This window comes from Diabrotica virgifera, chromosome 2, assembly GCF_917563875.1.
Source record: "Diabrotica virgifera virgifera chromosome 2, PGI_DIABVI_V3a".
NCBI lineage: Eukaryota > Metazoa > Arthropoda > Insecta > Coleoptera > Chrysomelidae > Diabrotica > Diabrotica virgifera.
This window is the reverse complement of record NC_065444.1, coordinates 10,474,167-10,491,410: the sequence shown is the minus strand read 5'-3', so window position 1 is coordinate 10,491,410 and position 17,244 is coordinate 10,474,167. Positions and strand designations below refer to the sequence as shown.

General features: G+C 33.1%; 1 protein-coding gene and 1 long non-coding RNA gene across 2 annotated transcripts in view; one reads left to right on the top strand and one right to left on the bottom strand.

The window, feature by feature from the left end:
* LOC126879958 (uncharacterized) overlaps positions 1–17,244 on the bottom strand; it is a 54,613-nt gene that overhangs the window by 25,161 nt on the left and 12,208 nt on the right. The window contains exons 2-3 of the mRNA XM_050643357.1: positions 2,221–2,354; positions 1,070–1,230 (exon numbers count right to left, since the gene is read on the bottom strand). Coding sequence (XP_050499314.1) covers positions 1,070–1,230; positions 2,221–2,350 — 291 coding nt within the window. The 5' untranslated portion in view covers positions 2,351–2,354. The remainder of the gene's footprint in view (positions 1–1,069; positions 1,231–2,220; positions 2,355–17,244) is intronic.
* On the top strand, positions 10,245–12,279 carry LOC126879959 (uncharacterized). The gene is made up of 2 exons (XR_007696351.1): positions 10,245–10,875; positions 11,996–12,279. It is a non-coding gene; the product is annotated as an uncharacterized LOC126879959 (long non-coding RNA).

Here is a 17,244-nt window from a genome sequence, read left to right as displayed (position 1 = left end):
TGATGAATAGGACTGACAATTCAAGTATTACGATGCAGGGATGCGTCCAGTGATGTACCCCTTTTATAAACTTAATCCTCAATATTGACTATCTTCTTCGTCTTCTTTTTCCTCAGCTTTTCCCTTTTTAGGGTTCCCTGGTGGACTGGAGAGCATTTGAGCTAGGGATTCATCTCTCTCTTTAAAATGAGATTTTTAACCAAATATTTTACTCCAAATATAACTCACTTTCTGTATTGAAGTTATTTTTCTTGTTTAATAGACAAAAGTAGAGAAAAAAAGTACGATTTTCTTTGTACGATAAATTTTATCGTTAAATGTTTTTAACTCTACTACATGGTATGCATGTTTCGTCCGCTTACATGAAAATTTCAATGGTTTGATAAAATTAGCCATTTGCAATTAGTAAAGCTTGATTTATCTTACGCCGGGACGTGGACTGCACGGGCCGTGCCGTCAAGCAATAGACGGCGCACGTCCCCGGTGTCACCCTGTTCCGTTGTATGAAAAACTAGCCAATGCTTTTCATATCAGACGATTCTTCAACGTTCCCCCGTAAGACAGCAGTGTCGTCCACGTCCCATCGTAAGATTAATCAGCCTTAAAGGGAAATTAAGTGCGCTTATCTTTGAGAGGGGTAATATTTAGAAACGAGAAATATATATAGTGTATATTATCATTTAAACAATCTTTTTAATATTCCTGTTTACTGACCTCTATAATATTACAATAAAAATTAAAATATATTGTGATTTCTTCTTGAGAATTAATAAGAGTATGTGTATTTTAGCAAATTATATTCACCTTCAGTAATTTTTGAAAGTAATATCATTAAAAATCTTAAGTATTAAGCTTATTTATTAAAAGTGTCCACATATATTTTAATGATACCTATCTCAAAAACAGGCGATATTTATTAAAATTGATTTCAGAATTATAACAAGAAATAATACTAATAATATAATCGAAATACTACATTTACAAATTTGAACGTTAAAACAACTTTAATGTAGAAATTAGAATAAAATAATACATTATTTATGTAATTTTTTAAATCATATTATCTTACCTTATCTTCAACTATGTGCCTTTTGATCCACTCATTTTCGGCACTTGTTTCCAAAGAAACCAAGTCCATGCAACGTTTCCTACAGTAGTTTCTAGTTGATAACCAATCTTGTTCTACTCCTTTGGTGTTTTGGTCTTTCCAGCTGAAGAAGTATCCTTTGCCTTTAAAAAGTAATACAATTCTAAGTTAACTTTAAGTTACAGCATAATTATAAGAAAAATTTACACATGTACCGGCCATTTATACATGTATGTTACCGGCCAAACCCGATTTCAGGACAAACTAGTTTGGTCTAGGCCAAACTAGTTTGTCCTGAACGCGTTATGATAAACTTGTTTGGCCTAGGCCAAACTAGTTTGTTCTGAAATCGGGTTTGGCCGATAACATATACATAGTACATCGTCTACAAGTTAATTAAGGTGTAACTTTTACAAATTTTCTATATCAAAATATGTAGTTTATTTTCGACAAAAATTTTCATATGTATCTACTCTCTACAGGTTCGGTGTGAAGAACAGGAAAAGGAAGAATTTTTGAGTGTCATTGATTGCAAGATGCTCGAGATTCTTCTATAGGAAAAATGTTTTATTAGAGGTGATTGAATGGTCATATTGGTGGAGATATAGCAGGAATAGAAAGAGTTCATGGAAGTGGAGTTCATGAGGATGGGAATAAGAAATGATTTGGGTGATTGACTTTGCAATGGCGTGGGATTTGTCTGTGATTAACACCTTTATGAAATGGAAGACCAGTATATTTCCTGTAGTAGCGAGAAAAGAGAAAGACTCATGACTCGCCTGTAGTAGATTAAGAGTGCATGTGGAATAGTGTTAAGAAGCGATGTTAAAATAAAACAAAGCTGATATGAGTACTTTAGAAAGTTGCTAAATGAAGAATACCAGAGGAGATACAGAGAACGAGGGATCCCAAATGAGAATGTATTACATGGGATAGTGAGAGATGAGGTTGTTGAGGAGTTAAGTTAAATAGGATGAAGTTTGGTAAGGCAGTAGGACCTGTGGAGGTTTGGAAAAATCTAAAAATTAAACTTAACTTAAATAAAAATAACCTTTTTTTGAAATTTACTTTTAATAGCATGCATTGTTTTTGTTAAAATAATTCTAGGCATCTCCTGTTAACCATATACTAACCATCTGGAGTTCTTTCATGAATAATCCTTTGGGAACAAAGAGTAGGAACGGGAGCTTCTAGAATCCTTTGGTTTTGAAGCTGTGCTACGCAGATTCCCATGAGGGCGAAACACAAAATTGTAGATTTCATTTTTCTGTAAATAAAATAAAATTTGTTACTCACATTGTACAAATACGAAATAAAATACAATATAAAAGTAATAGTAACATAATAATTATTTTCATTGCATTTCATAAGTTTAATGACATTTTAAATATGTATGTAATTGATAATATCTTGCTGCAAAAATATTTGAAAATATTATTTAAGTATTATTTTAAATAGAAGACAAATAGGAATCAGCTCAGAATCAGTCAGTAAAAGCTTTCTGAGTGGATATGTAGGTACAATTCAAGGGACGCTTACAATGAGGCTGTTTCATGGAGACTTAAGCTACCGACTTTGAAGTAGATAACCTGAAACGGTCAACCATATCTTTCATGATGATTGCGAATTCCGAGGCACTAGATCGCAACGCAAATACTTTTTGCCTATCACGAATGTATCGTCAATATTCGTCATCTGGCCCTACGGCAAGGATACTTTGGTTTCTTTTCAAATCCATCTGAATGGTATACATCCTAGTATCTACTTCACGATGAAGGTGGAAACTGATTCATTCCTACCGTTTATAAAGAATAATAAACACAATGTTTACCATTCAATAAAAACTTTCATCTCTTGTGCGATCAGTCAAAGACAAAATTTCACATGAACAGTTTTGACAACTCTTTGTTCCCTATGTATTTGTTCCCTAATTTTTACATTTGTTCTTAACCTTCGGTCATTATCAGGTAACTGTCAATCAAGTTTTCTACCATTAGCTTATTATCAACATCAGAATTGAAAAGACTTGAGCAAATTTCAACAAAACGAGAGAGTGCTCTGGACAAGATATTTAAAATTGGAGCTAAGCGTTAGGTTGGCAAGGTTCTACGTTTACTGGACTTCGTTTTATGGAATGGAAGCTTAGACTTTGAATCCGGAATCAATGAAAAAACTGGAATTGAGTTGTTGGTGCATCGAAGAATTCTGAAAATATCGTGGAAAGAATACTTCACAAACAATGAAATTCTGACAAGGATAAATAAAGAAATGGAAATCAAATACAATCAAAACAAGAGAATTGGAATTTCTTAGACGTATTACAGGTGAAGAGAGATAACCTTGCACCAACTGATTATGCAGGGATAGATCCAAGAAAAGAGTAGCATATAGAGACCTAGGATATCATGGTACGCAACCTCATTTTTTTCCCAGATTTTCGAGAACTTGTGCTTTTGTTTTGTGCATGATATTTTCAGAATACGTCAGTAATGCCAGATTTGGAATGCTAATGTTCTTAATATTTAAGAGTTTTAATAAAACTCAATATTTAGAGCTGATTAAAAATATATTGACATATAAGTATTTCAGTTGCATAGTTATGAACATTGTATTAACTATTTTTTTCTTTTAATATAATCGTCGACATAATAATCATAAATTATAGGTATGAATGTAGGTTTGTATACATAAATAATAAATATGAAATAAAGCACTCAATGAACCTTGTAATTCAATTAGAAAAATAGTAAAAACTACATTGTGGTAGTACATGTAAAGGTAGCATAAAATTATTGGTTACCATGTTTAATGAATAGGTTATTAAATCAATTATCTATTAATATTATAGTTGAGGTTTCTACAGATGAAAGGTCGTAATTGTTCAATCATTCATTAAAAATGTTCGAAAATAACAATAATATAGAGGAACTGGTCCGAATATGGGCTATGTATTTAATAAGGGCCACCACACTACCTAGGAAACAAGTAGTGCTATCTGTTAGAAAATGCCCAAATATACTGGAGGGCCCCTCTCTTGTCATATATTTACAGATTCCTCCACCAGTGCATATGTTGTTGTTACACACTGTAGACTGTTTTATTTTGACTCTTGAAAAAATTTTATTGGGTAAGTTTATATAAAAGTGATATTTGTGTTTATGGACATTATTTCGGAATTGATATATTTTGCTTGTGCGACAGAAAGAGGGAAGAAAAGGGTGTTAATGTAGATTTTGACCAAAAAGTAATTACAAAATCATAAGCTAATATTTTTCTTGAACGTACATATTTTGAAATATGGGCCCCTTGTGTGACGTAAATATGGGCTAGGGGCTCATATTCAGACCGCCCGCACTGATCTAGAAGAACTATTGGAAAAGGCCTTTCTGAAATGCCAGGCGGCAGAAATAGCTAAATATGGGTTTAAAGTAACAGGACTAGGGCCAATAAATATACCCATTTTTTCTGATGCTGATTTCGGTGCTGAGAAACTTGAATCTGAGAAAACTTGTAACTCGACTGGAATTTATTTGGAAGGATTGACAGGTCACCTTGCAGAAACGATTTCTTTAGAAAATATAACAGTTCGTTCAGAAGATCAAGGACCAAGTTATTCTAAAGACCCAGATCGACCATTAAGGAACACAGCGAACGCAACAACTAAGTATGCCAGAACATTGTTCAAAAATATTCATCAGTCCATTCGTTCATTCACCTGTCCGATCAGTTACGAACCGCGCATTTTTAAGAGAAATTAAAACTTCTCGGTTCTCAAGTTATAAGTTTATCTCCGTATAAATTGGTTCTTAAATATCAATTGAGAATATAAGACAATCAAAAGAAGGGAAGGAAAAAGGAACAGTATTTTCAGTTCAATTAAAAGAAAATATAAAGATAAAGGAAGGAAAGGGGAAGCTAATAGGGAAAAAATATAAAGAAATCAAGAGAAAAAACAAAACCAAATTCAGTTCGTGATGAAGAAGATAAAGAGGAATTTTTGCCCGCTGATGAAGACCTTGACATAGCGCAGATAGGACAGTAATCTCCTGAAAGCAGTGGAGCCACATTTCTATTATGTATGTAAAAAACAGTTTTCTGATGATACTAGATAATGGAGAAGAAACTGGTTCAATGTTTAATGTGCAATCTCTGGGCACATGAACAGTGTTCCAGAGCTGAAGAGAGACTCTTATCTACGTTTGCGATTTTTGTAGATAATTGTATTTTATTTTTCAGAGATATTTATTATTCCTTAAGCATGAATTGTTGGCTAAGTTATGTCGTATTTTTATTGTCAAAAGAAAGTTTTGATAGTTTTTTAATGGGGCCCATATTTCAGACAGCCTGGCCTGGTTAGAAAAATATGCCCCACTTCATATTATTACTTGTAAAATAAATAAGCTTTATAATAAAAAATACATAGTTAGCAGTTTTATTTCTATGGTCTTATAGCATGCATACATGACATTTAAACAGTATTATCAAAATATAATAAGCAAGTTTCAATAAAAAAACAAATGAGGGGCCCACATTCGGACCAGTTCCTCTAAACTGCTCGTCAAAAGTTAAGCATATTAATTTTTTGGTGATCAAATAAAACGTTTAATTCTTTTTTATTCACAAAAACTTACAGGTATCGGTACAACTTGATGACTAGTTGATTAATTATTATGTTATGAGAATTATTGATGGTCTAGAAAGCCCACGGCTTGGTTGACTATACTTTTTCATTTTTTCCTGTTTGTTGCTTTATTTCCCAATTTGGGATTTTAGATTGCAAGATTGCAATAGGTCAGACATGTGATAAGAATGGGAGAGGATAGGCTACCAAAAAGAGCACTGAACGCTAGAATGCAGTGAAAAAGACCGGTTGGAAAGCCAAGAAAGTGCTGGGAAGACACAGTAAGCAGAGACGCACAATCACTTTTGTATTGGAGAAGAGCAGCCAAAGACAAACAAGGGTGGAGGCAAAAAATAAAGAAGGACAAGGCTCAATGTGGGCTGTAGTGCCGTAGAAGAGGAAGACGATGACCATTACCATTGGTATAATTCAGGTGAGGCTAATCAGGTAGCTATGGGTTTTTAATGTATCGCAAAATATAAACATTTCAGGATGAGTTAAAACAGGAAGATCAACTCACTTAGATACGTAAGATGATTCTGTCAGCATGAACAGCGCAATTTCATATCTCTATAGTCATTAACTGTCATTGCTACACCATTTCTGCATGGTTATCATTCCCAGGAACGTAATATTGTGATTCTTCTTCTTCTTCTATGGCACTACAGCCCAAATTAAGCCTTGGCCTCCTTTATTTTTTGCCTCCACTCTTGCTTGTCTGTGGCTGCTCTTCTCCATACACGGACTCCTAAGAGGGCTTGTGCGTCGCTGTTTACTGTGTCTTCCCAATGCTTTATTGGCTTCCCAACTGGTCTCTTTTCCTGCATTCTAGCATTTAGTGCTCTTTTTGGTAGCCTATCCTCTCCCATTCATATCACATGTCCGGCCCATTGCAATCTTTGTATTCTAATGAAGTCTGACAGGGGTGTTTCCTTATAAAGTTGATAAAGCTCGTTATTGTATCGACTCCTGAAGATTCCGTTTTCCAACATTGTGATTAATATACGTAAAGTGCCCATTGGGTTTCTGCTAGACCTACGATTCCACATGATTTTATTTTATTTTCCACCACATTCAGTTTTCCTGCTTTCAGAAGACCACGATCATTCCATGTGTATTTTAAGCTTATTACAACAATTTTTTATTCCAAGCCTCTTCCTTTCATGACGCACCTGGTATCTACGCCAGAATGGCCGGTAGCCCATTTGACATGAATGAACCCGGATTCTTATTGGCGCCAATTTCAACTTGGGTTGCTCTGCAAACTGCTCATTTGATTACTCATATCTTTCATGATCGTTCTTGGAGCAATGTATGGCAGTGACACTCCACTTCTTTCTGCACTGCAGTACTTTCTGCACTGCAGCACTACAACTCCTCTTATGATAGTCCAATGATAAGTGGTTCCGGGATAATTTCCTATGCTTCGCTTCCTATTCGTCCGTTCCTATTGAGTATTGAAGGTCGCTGCTGCCCTCCGTCAAAAATATTTTTCGATGTTTTACATCGAGTATGGGATAAATAGGGATTCTATGGAATGACTGGTCAGGACTATTTTCTTTTAGTAAATGGAAAGTAGGGGATAAACAGTAGCTAATATACGGGAGTGACGGTAAGCCTGTGAATGCAACAATTTCTATGTGGGAGAAACCGTGACCCGTCAAAATAGCCCGGTCAAAACTGCCCCGTCAAAAAAGCCCCGTCAAAATAGCCCGAACACAAAATAGCCTCGACAAAATAGCCCGCAAACAAAATAGCCCCGACAAAATAGATCGCACACAAAATAGCCCCGGTCAAAACAGCCCTGGCTAAAATAGCCCCGGCTAAAACAGCCTCTTATAAACAATTACATAATTATTTATACAAGGTGTCCAAAATCTTTTTTTAATTTAAATTATTTAACAAAAAGGAAGAATGTATTTAATTTATTTAATTTAAAATGCATTTTACTGTTGCCCGAAAAACAGAAAAAAATGTTTTTATCATAAATAAACATTGATTTTCGCTTAACTTAAATGTTCCAACTTCCAAGAGGCAGGGAAGACAGGACTCAAGTTCTCTGAAAAGACCATTTTTATTTAATGTGGTTAAGATAAACGTCTGAATAGGGCATAATTACCATTTCCGAAAAAATGTATTTTTAAGGAATTATTTCATGATGAATTCTGAAGGGAGCTTTTTTGTTGGGGCTATTTTGTCGGGGCTATTTTGTCGGGGCTATTTTGTCGGCGGGCTATTATTCCGCGGCTATTTTGTCTGCAGGCTATTTTGTCGGAGCTATTTTGTGTGCGGGATATTATGTCGGGGCTATTTTGTCGGAGCTTTTTTGACGGGGCTATTTTGACGGGGTACCGGGAGAAACAACAAGACCACTAAGTGTCCGGATAAACGAGCATGACATCAAAAACAGAGACTTCCACAAAACGATTTCCGAATTAGAAATCGAAACGTCAAACAACAATAGTACGAAATGTAATTTTCAGTAGTAATTGCACAAAAGCTCTAAACTTATCGAATTTTTCTTGAGTGACACTTTGACAGTTTTAATTTCACGACCCGAAGGGGAGTGAAATTATGTCAAAGTGTCACGAGGGCAACAATTCGATAATAATTTTAGAGTTCGAGTGCAATTTGCTGCGATTATTTCATGAATAAAACTGTTCAAAACCAAAATTTTATTGTAATTTATTTATGTAAGTAAAAATTAGTACAATTAAACTCACAGTCGTTATAAATATTTGACGGTTGAAAGTTATCACTTTTATAACTTTTAAAATAGTAATTGTCATTAATGTCACTGAATGTATTTTTTCGTAGCAACTAAGGATATCTGACGTAATATACTACTTGACGACGGGATATTATCAAAAATTATCAGTAGTAATTGCACAAGAGCTCTAAAATTATTGAATTTTTCCCGAGTGACACTTTGACAGTTTTAATGTCACGAACCGAAGGCGAGTGAAATTATGTCAAAGTGTCACGAGGGCAAAAATTCTATATTAATTTTAGAGATCGAGTGCAATTTGTTGCGATTATTTCATGGATAAAACTGCTCAAAACCAAAATTTTATTGTAATTTATTTATGTAAGTACAAATCAGTACGATTAAACACACAGTCTTTATAAATATTTGACGGTTGAAAGTCATCACTTTTATAATTTTTAAAACATTGTCATTAATGTCACTGAATGTATTTTTTCGTAGCAACGAAGGGCATCTAACGTAATATACTTGACGACGGGAAATTATCAAAAATTATCAGTTTAATTTAGATTTCTGTAGCTTTCTATTGGTCAGAATCTCCCATGAATGAAATAATCAGTAGTAATTGCACAAGAGCTCTAAAATTATTGAATTTTTCCCCAGTGACACTTTAACAGTTTTCACTTTAACACTCCCCTTCGGGTCGTGAAATTATGTCAAAGTGGCACGAGGGAAACAATTCGATAATAATTTTAGAGATCCAGTGCAATTTGCTGTGATTATTTCATGAATAAAACTGTTCAAAACCAAACTTTTATTGTAATTTATTTATGTAAGTACAAATTACTACAATTAAACACACAGTTGTTATACGCTGTGAGCTCGTACGTAAAGGGGATATTTACAAATTCGCGAGCGCCAGTAGTGACAAGTATGTAAACGTTTACCGGAAAATTTGACATAAATGTCAAAGTGATTAATTTAAAATTAAAATTAAAAACATAAAGGGCCGGTTGTTTGAACGCTAATCAACATTGATCACTATCAAATACTTAATTACTGTCACAACTGTCAATGTCAACTTTGGTGGGTTGCCGAAAACATAATTATTGATGACAATTATGAAATTAGTTAATCAATTATGTTAATAATTGTTATGTTAATTGACTAACTAATCTCATAATTATAATTAACTACGTTTTCAGCAACCCAACCAAAGTTGACATTGACAGTTGTGACAGTAATTAAATATTTGATAGTGATCAATGTTGATTAGCGTTCGAACAACCGGCCCAAATTATAAAAAATATTAGTTAAAAAATTAAATACTGAATTTTAGTTTTTTTAATGTTCCGTAATATGTAATTATAAATTAATCTTAGCGCCATCTACACGATAATTGTGAAAGTATCCGAAGTAAGAAATTCATATTTTATCAATAGAACGTCAAAATGAATAGCAAAATCTTAAAAAAATCGATTACAATTTAATTACTTTTTGCGTTGTAAATATTAAGCGATAACAATTAAATAATAAATTTAAAAATTACCGGTGAAAGTTGAATTAGTTATCCGCTAGGAGCGACACCAGCGAAGCTCAGAGCGTATAAATAGGGCTTTTCATTCACAGTCATTTGTTTCGAGCTTCCGTCGTGTGTCACATAATATTAATATATCTACGCCATACGTTATGGGTTTTTACCATTGATACAAACCAAAGACGTATGGCGTAGATATATTAATATTATGTGACACATGACAGAAGCTCGAAACAAATGACAATCCATGAAAAGCCCTATATTTGACGGTTGAAAGTCATCGCTTTTATAACATAGAGGTATATATTGACATAGAGAGAGTGTCATTCGGAGCGAAGTGACGACACCATCTTTTTTCTTTGGATTAGTGCTACTTCACTCTTACACATAGTAAAGCTGCGACAGTATGATAAACGTCATTTTTAAGTTAGGAGAAGTACGAAGTTAGCTGATGTCTTTCCTGTTATTTTTATTTAGTCACTGACGTCACTGTTTACATTGACATTTGTTTGTAAATGTTTTTAGACGAATATTCTGTTTGGTTTTGTTTTTTATTGTTAATTGTGCAGCGAAATTGTGATAGTAAATTAAATATAAAGTTGTTTATAGCCTACAGAACTGAATTGTCCCATAGTAATTATCAGTTTGTGTCAATTTGTTTGTGTGTAAAAAAGAAAAAACACTTTTCCTTGTGTTTGACCGACTTGTAGCAAGGGCTTTCTTGAGAAGCCTGTACATTGCGGGAATAGGACAGACAGGGATAAAATCCTCACTTTTTACTGTTCCCAAGGCTATACATTTCCCCCATGCAATACATTTAAATGAATTTTATCCAAACAAAGGCAGGAACATTGGATAAAAGCAATAAAGAGAACAGATCACAAATTAAAATATGACAGTATGCAGTAAACATTTAATAAGTGGTAAGTTTAAAGTAATTCAACTAAGTAATAAGTTCTTAAAATGTCTACAATAATAATATATATGTACTTACCAATTCGGTTCTAGTTTAGAACAAGGGTTATGTAAAGAAAATCATGCTTGACCATGTAAGATATAGTGTATTACAATATGGTTAAATGCAAAGCTTAATAATGCCTTAATGCATATAGCCTGCCTAAACTGTCCTTAAATCTTCTTCTTCTAATGACACTACAACCATTTGTAAATCTTTGCCTGCTTAACAGCATTCTTCTATTCTGCCCTGTCGGCTACTTTCCTGCACCACTGCCTGATATTCATGGTTTTAAGATCCTTCTCTACATCGTCTATCCATCTGTTACAGGGCCTTCCTCTTGTTATATTTCCTTGGGGCTTCCATCTCTGACATCACAGCTCGATTATCTGACATTTTTTCTAAGCGACCAAGAAAGTTTAGTCTTTGAGACTTTACAAATCTAACAATATCTGCGCTCTGCATTAGTTCATTCAGCTTGTGGTTCATTTTAATTCTCCATGAACCATCTCTACAATGTGTTGGTCCAAATATGTTCCTTAGTATTTTACGCTCAAATATTCTCAGTTGATTTTCATTAGTGGTTGAGATGGTCCACATTTCACATCCATATGTGACCACTGGTGTAATTACTGTTTTGTAGATTCTAAGCTTATACTCACGATTCAGTAACAGTAACTTACTTTTCATTACGTCTTTGTATGCATAAAAACACTTCTTATTACTGATAAGAATCCGTTGTTATATTTCTTGACAGGTGTTGTTGTCATTTTTTATTATTGAGTCTAGGTAGGGAAAAGTGGAGGCATATTCGTAGGTATGGTTGTCTACCTTCAGATTCTCATGTGGATTTGACTTTGTGCACTCCATTTATGTATTTTTTTTTACTTTCATTAATATATAGACCAAACATAGCAACTTCCTGTTTCAGCTCTATAGCTTTTTCGCTTAATACATTTTTGTTGTGGCTTATTATGGCAATTGTCCTTAAATAATGTTAAAATACTCTTGTGATATTTTGTCATATTTGTATGATATTTTTATGGTATACAATTTAGAGTTTTTATTTATGTATTTGTTGTTTTTAGGAATAAACACCAGCTATTTTAAATGTAGGAAAAGGAGAAACTGCTGGAACCTAATTTTACACAAATGTTTTTGACTATTGAAGATTTGGATAAACAACAGAAGTTACTTTGGGCTATAGCTATGTGCAGATTTATTTCCTTGTGGATTACTATGTTTATTCTTTTTAACTATACTTCCTATATTGTTTGTGAGATTAATATTATTATTTAATTGATTATATTAATATTTTGTAATAATAATCAATGCTTTGGTTTAACAAAATAGACAACTTAGAATAGAACAATGCTTTATTGTCATGGAAAATTGTACAATTTATACACAAAACTTACAGAGTCATAAAAAACAATAATAAACACAATAAAACAATAATAAACTAAAACAATAACAAAAAAAATGTTAGGATATAAAGAGACTAACGCTCATAATCGTATTGAAGGTTTTTATATCCTCTTTAAATCCTAACATTTACACAATGTGCTCATACCAGCAACAAGTTTTTATACTTGTGTAATATGAGTCCTATTTGAGAGTACCAGTAGTAATGCAATAGGTCTATAATTGCAGGCATTAGATTTTTCACCACCCTTATGAAGAGGAATAATGATGGCTGTCTTTAGGCAGCTCTAGAAATTTACCTTTCTGAAGGGGCTATCCTAGTGTAAAAGTATGAAATTCATATACTTTTTTGGGAATTTCTAAAATAAAAAGTACTGTACCAATTATTTTGAAAATTTGCATGAACATTTGTTATAAAAAGTACATGTGAAACAATTTTCATAAAAAAATATTGAAAATTAAACGATTTATTCGCCATCTACTAGCACCGTGAAAATAAAAACATAGCTCCACTGCTGCAGTGATTGGGAATAAAAGAGATCCTGAAACATAAAATATCAAAGTTATTATTGAAATATAGGTTATTTTCTATACCATCAAATAGGGATTTTTTTAATCGGATAAAAAATGTCAATTTGGAGGTTTTTGAAACTGAAAATGTTCTAGCTAATTTAAAAAAATTTCAACACTTCGTCATTTTTCCAAAAATCCTAATTGATGGTATAGGAAATAACTTATATTTCAATAATCAATATGTATTTGCAATTTTATAATTGAAGCTATTAATGCAAGAAGGTGTTAACCAGCAAATTACATAATGTGAGATAATTAAGTTCAAAGTTTATTGACTAGAACTTTTTTGCTAATAATTCAATTTGCATTTTACAAAAACAAGTGTTAAGTAAATGAAACCACAATTTTTTGAGGATACATATAGTCCTATAAATCAATAAGACTAAGAGAGTTTTTATAAAAATTACGAAAAAAATGTAAGTTAACACCTTTTTTTACAAACATATTTTTACATTTGAGAATCAAATAACACATAAAAAGGAGTTCAAAAAAGTTTATTGTTAAAAAAACTAGAAAATTTGTGTAACTTATAGTTAATAAAAAAGGATTTAATTATCGTCTTCTTTTCTGAGGCCATGGTAAAAAGCCCAGAAGTTTTCTGGAATGTATGGCATTTGCTGTTGAATATTTTCATATTTTTTAGATGCTATTGGCCTACTTTTATTCACTGGCCATAAGATTTCACCTGTACTTGAAGTTGACTAACGCGTTGCAGTTCCTTTACTTTTTAAAATGGAAACTTCTTTCCAATTGTCATCATCATTTAGAGAATATCTGTACTTTGTTTTACCAAATTCCGTAATTTTTATCCACTTATTTACCACATTATTTAAATGATATTTTTTCACCATTGTCAGCTTTTTTTTTATTTATTAGTTTCAATTTATTAGGAATTGTTTTACATCCACAAACTTATCTTCCATTCTAATAATATGAAAAGGAGTTTTTCTCCTGCACTGTACCATGGTATTTACATACTCATCCACTGTGTAAATATTCTGATGCTTTCTTACTTTTTCGAAAGCAAACAAAATCCCGGTCGGAATCCATAAATGTATAGCCCACTTCAGGGAATTTTTTATGTTCTATTGTATCAAAAACACCTTGTTTTATCAAGTAATGCCAAACACATATAATAAACCAGTTTTGTTTTGACCACCTGCTGAATCACTCCAGATTACAAGATGTTTTTGCTGTGGTTTCAGAGTGGTTAAGAATGCTAGCAGGCAACTTCCAACTTCCTCAGGTCCACGACCTCCCTTGTCTTCTGTCCAAAGATGAAAATACCCCTTGCCGTTTGGCTGGTTTTTGTTAATAACGTACACTCCTAAGTTATATAGCCATACCTACCTTAAATAAAAAGCAGTCTAGTGGAGATTTTAGGTAATGGAAGAGTTTTTTGCATGTCAAAAGTAATGTATAGGTATAACATCAGTTTTAGCCAACTCCATATCTTTTTTTTTTGTTCTTCAGAGGCTTTCTTAAATTTCTCAGAATGTCCATCTGTTGCTTTACCAGAGTCGCAGACTTTACGAGTATCCGATCGGGGAGTACCAAATCCCAAGTTAAAATCTTTAACAAATATTCTCCTGTACATTGCTTCTGACACAACATTCTCCAGTTTCCTCCTGACACAGTACGCTTCGTATAACTCGAACATCTTATTTATTGATAAGGTGGGTGATAAATACAGCCGAGAAGGGTTCTTATTACGAGCATAGTGGGACATTTCTGCTGAGAAAGACTTAATATGTTCATGAACAATCATATTGGTTTCTGCTGGTATTGCCCGATTGTGATGACGACCTCTTTCATCCTTTTTTGCAGTTAATTTATCAGCTGTTATTTGATTTCGAATTAAATCAAATTTTTTTAGACCAATATCAAGCATAGATAAAACTGCGATAAAACAAACCTTCCAAGATTCTCCATCTATTTAAAAAAATATTCGTAAGAATTTGTGCAAACAGCATGTAAAGTGAGCCTCTTACTCCAATAGGTTTCATCAAACTAAACAAGTACAGATTTTTGTCGTCATTTTGTATTAAATAGTAGTGGTTAAATAGTAAGCTTCTATCTTCATCCGTAAAACGTGAATCACATTTTAGTCGACATTTTTCTTTACACAACAGCTTACCTACACTTGACTTTTTAGCTGACTGCACCTGACCTTTATAGTTTATTTATGATTTTTCACCAGCCTTGTTGTTCTTTTTTTTTCATTTCTCATCTCTCACAACAAAATAATTGCACCGAAAACAAACACAACGGCATGTAATAACACCTGATAAACAATTAATGCTTGATTTACCGCGCAAAAATACGCAGATTTTCTTCTGCATATTCTGCAAAAAGGTGTTAACTGCTCTGTTGACACCTTCTTGCAGATACGTCGAGAGTTATCACCTTTATGCACTTCAGGTCCTTTGATAATGGGATATTAACTCCTTTTTTATATACATTTTTAGGGCTATTAATGCCATCTTTTAACAAAAGGCTTTACTACTTAATAGAAATGGATGTTAACACCTATTTGCATTTGATCAGATCAAATTTACAAAAATGTAAGTTAACACCTTCTTGCATTAATAGCTTCAATTCAGGATCTCTATTAGTCCCAATCGCTGCAGCAGTGGAGCCATGTTTTTTATTTTCACTGTGCCAGTAGATAGGGCATAAATCGTTAAATTTTCATTATTTTTTTTTATGAAAATTGTTTTACTTGTATGTACTTCTTTTTATAATAAATAGTCATGCAAATTTTCAAAACAATTGGTACAGTACTTTTTATTTTAGATATTCCCAAAAAAGTATGTGAATTTCGTTCTTTTACACTAGGATAGCCCCTTAAAAGAGTCATTAGTGGGATGAGGACTCCCAACACATTTTCTGGGAGATTTGAGACAATTTTTATGGATAGTCCATCAGTACTACAGGAAGATTTGCTTTTGATACTATTGATTGTTTGGATCAGTTCAGATTAATCAACTAGTCTTATAAATAATGAATTTGAGACCTTTCTTGAATTAGGGAGATAGGAAATCGGATCTTAACAAAATTGATCTCTTGTGACAAAATAGTTGATGTTATAATTTTACTCACATTAATAAAGTATTCATGGTCTGGAAGGGAAAATGTTTGAGCTTTGTGAGTTTGATTTCGAAGAAGATTGTTTATTATGGACCAAATTTCTTTTGCAACACTTTTAAAGCTTCTCAGATGATTTTGATAGTATAATTTTTTAGCTGATTTTTTAAGTTTTAAATAGATTGCCCTGTACTTAGTGATATATTCAGTAACAGAGACGTTGGTAGTAAATTTCTTGATGTACAGGGTTATTCACTTATATTTTGACCCCCCCCCCCATATATATTTTTGACATACAGTAGAACCCCGCAAATCCGAACTAACGGAAAGTGAAATTTTTTTTAAAAATTCAAGACAAAAACTTAAATACATGTTTATTAGGGGAGATATGCCTGAGACGGCATACTTTTTTTTTAATATTTTGTAATCGATAATCGATAGAGTTAGACATGTAATAAAAATCAAAGTCAGTGCTAGGAACATTTACATAAATATAACATTATTTTTTAACAAGGTACATATTATAGTTTTTTTCTGAGAAAATAAATTGTAAAGTATTACATGTGCCATCTCACCCACATACATGTGGGTAAGATGGCATACCCTTGAAATAAAGGCACTAATCTCGACTCATAAGTCACAAATAATTTTTTTTGTAGTCTTGGGTACACCGGCACATTCGGAATATGACCACTTGCCACAAATTTGGCAAGGTTAGTCATTTGGCACATCTTAGTCAGGTTTTTCGAGAACGAGATAATGAAAAGAGGCCAATACAAAAAATGCAAGCAGCATCTTCCTCGTCACTTGTCTCAATATCGACGGAATCGATTTCGTCGGTTCGAATTCCTCTTAAAACGATCCATAACTGTAACGACAAACTTCAATCATATAACAAAATTAATGCAGTGTAAAAACGCATAAGGGTGAGATGGAATACCTATGCCATCTTATCCACCTGCTTACTATGCCATCTCAGGCAACATTGCAATCATACCGTTTTTTTAACCTAATTTTTCTTAAGCACATTTTTAAGATATAAATCGATACAGGCGTGATAGGCATGCATAAGGTAAAGGAACATCACAAAATTTAAAAACTTACCTCAGGTGTAAAGACTCGCGAATTATAATGTGATACAAAAAAGTCAATAAATATTTTGTCCTACTTAATTAACATTCCAAAGGCTACTGCTGTCAAAATAAAACTAACATGCATAAGTTCAACAATGTCGACAAATTTTAACTTGAGG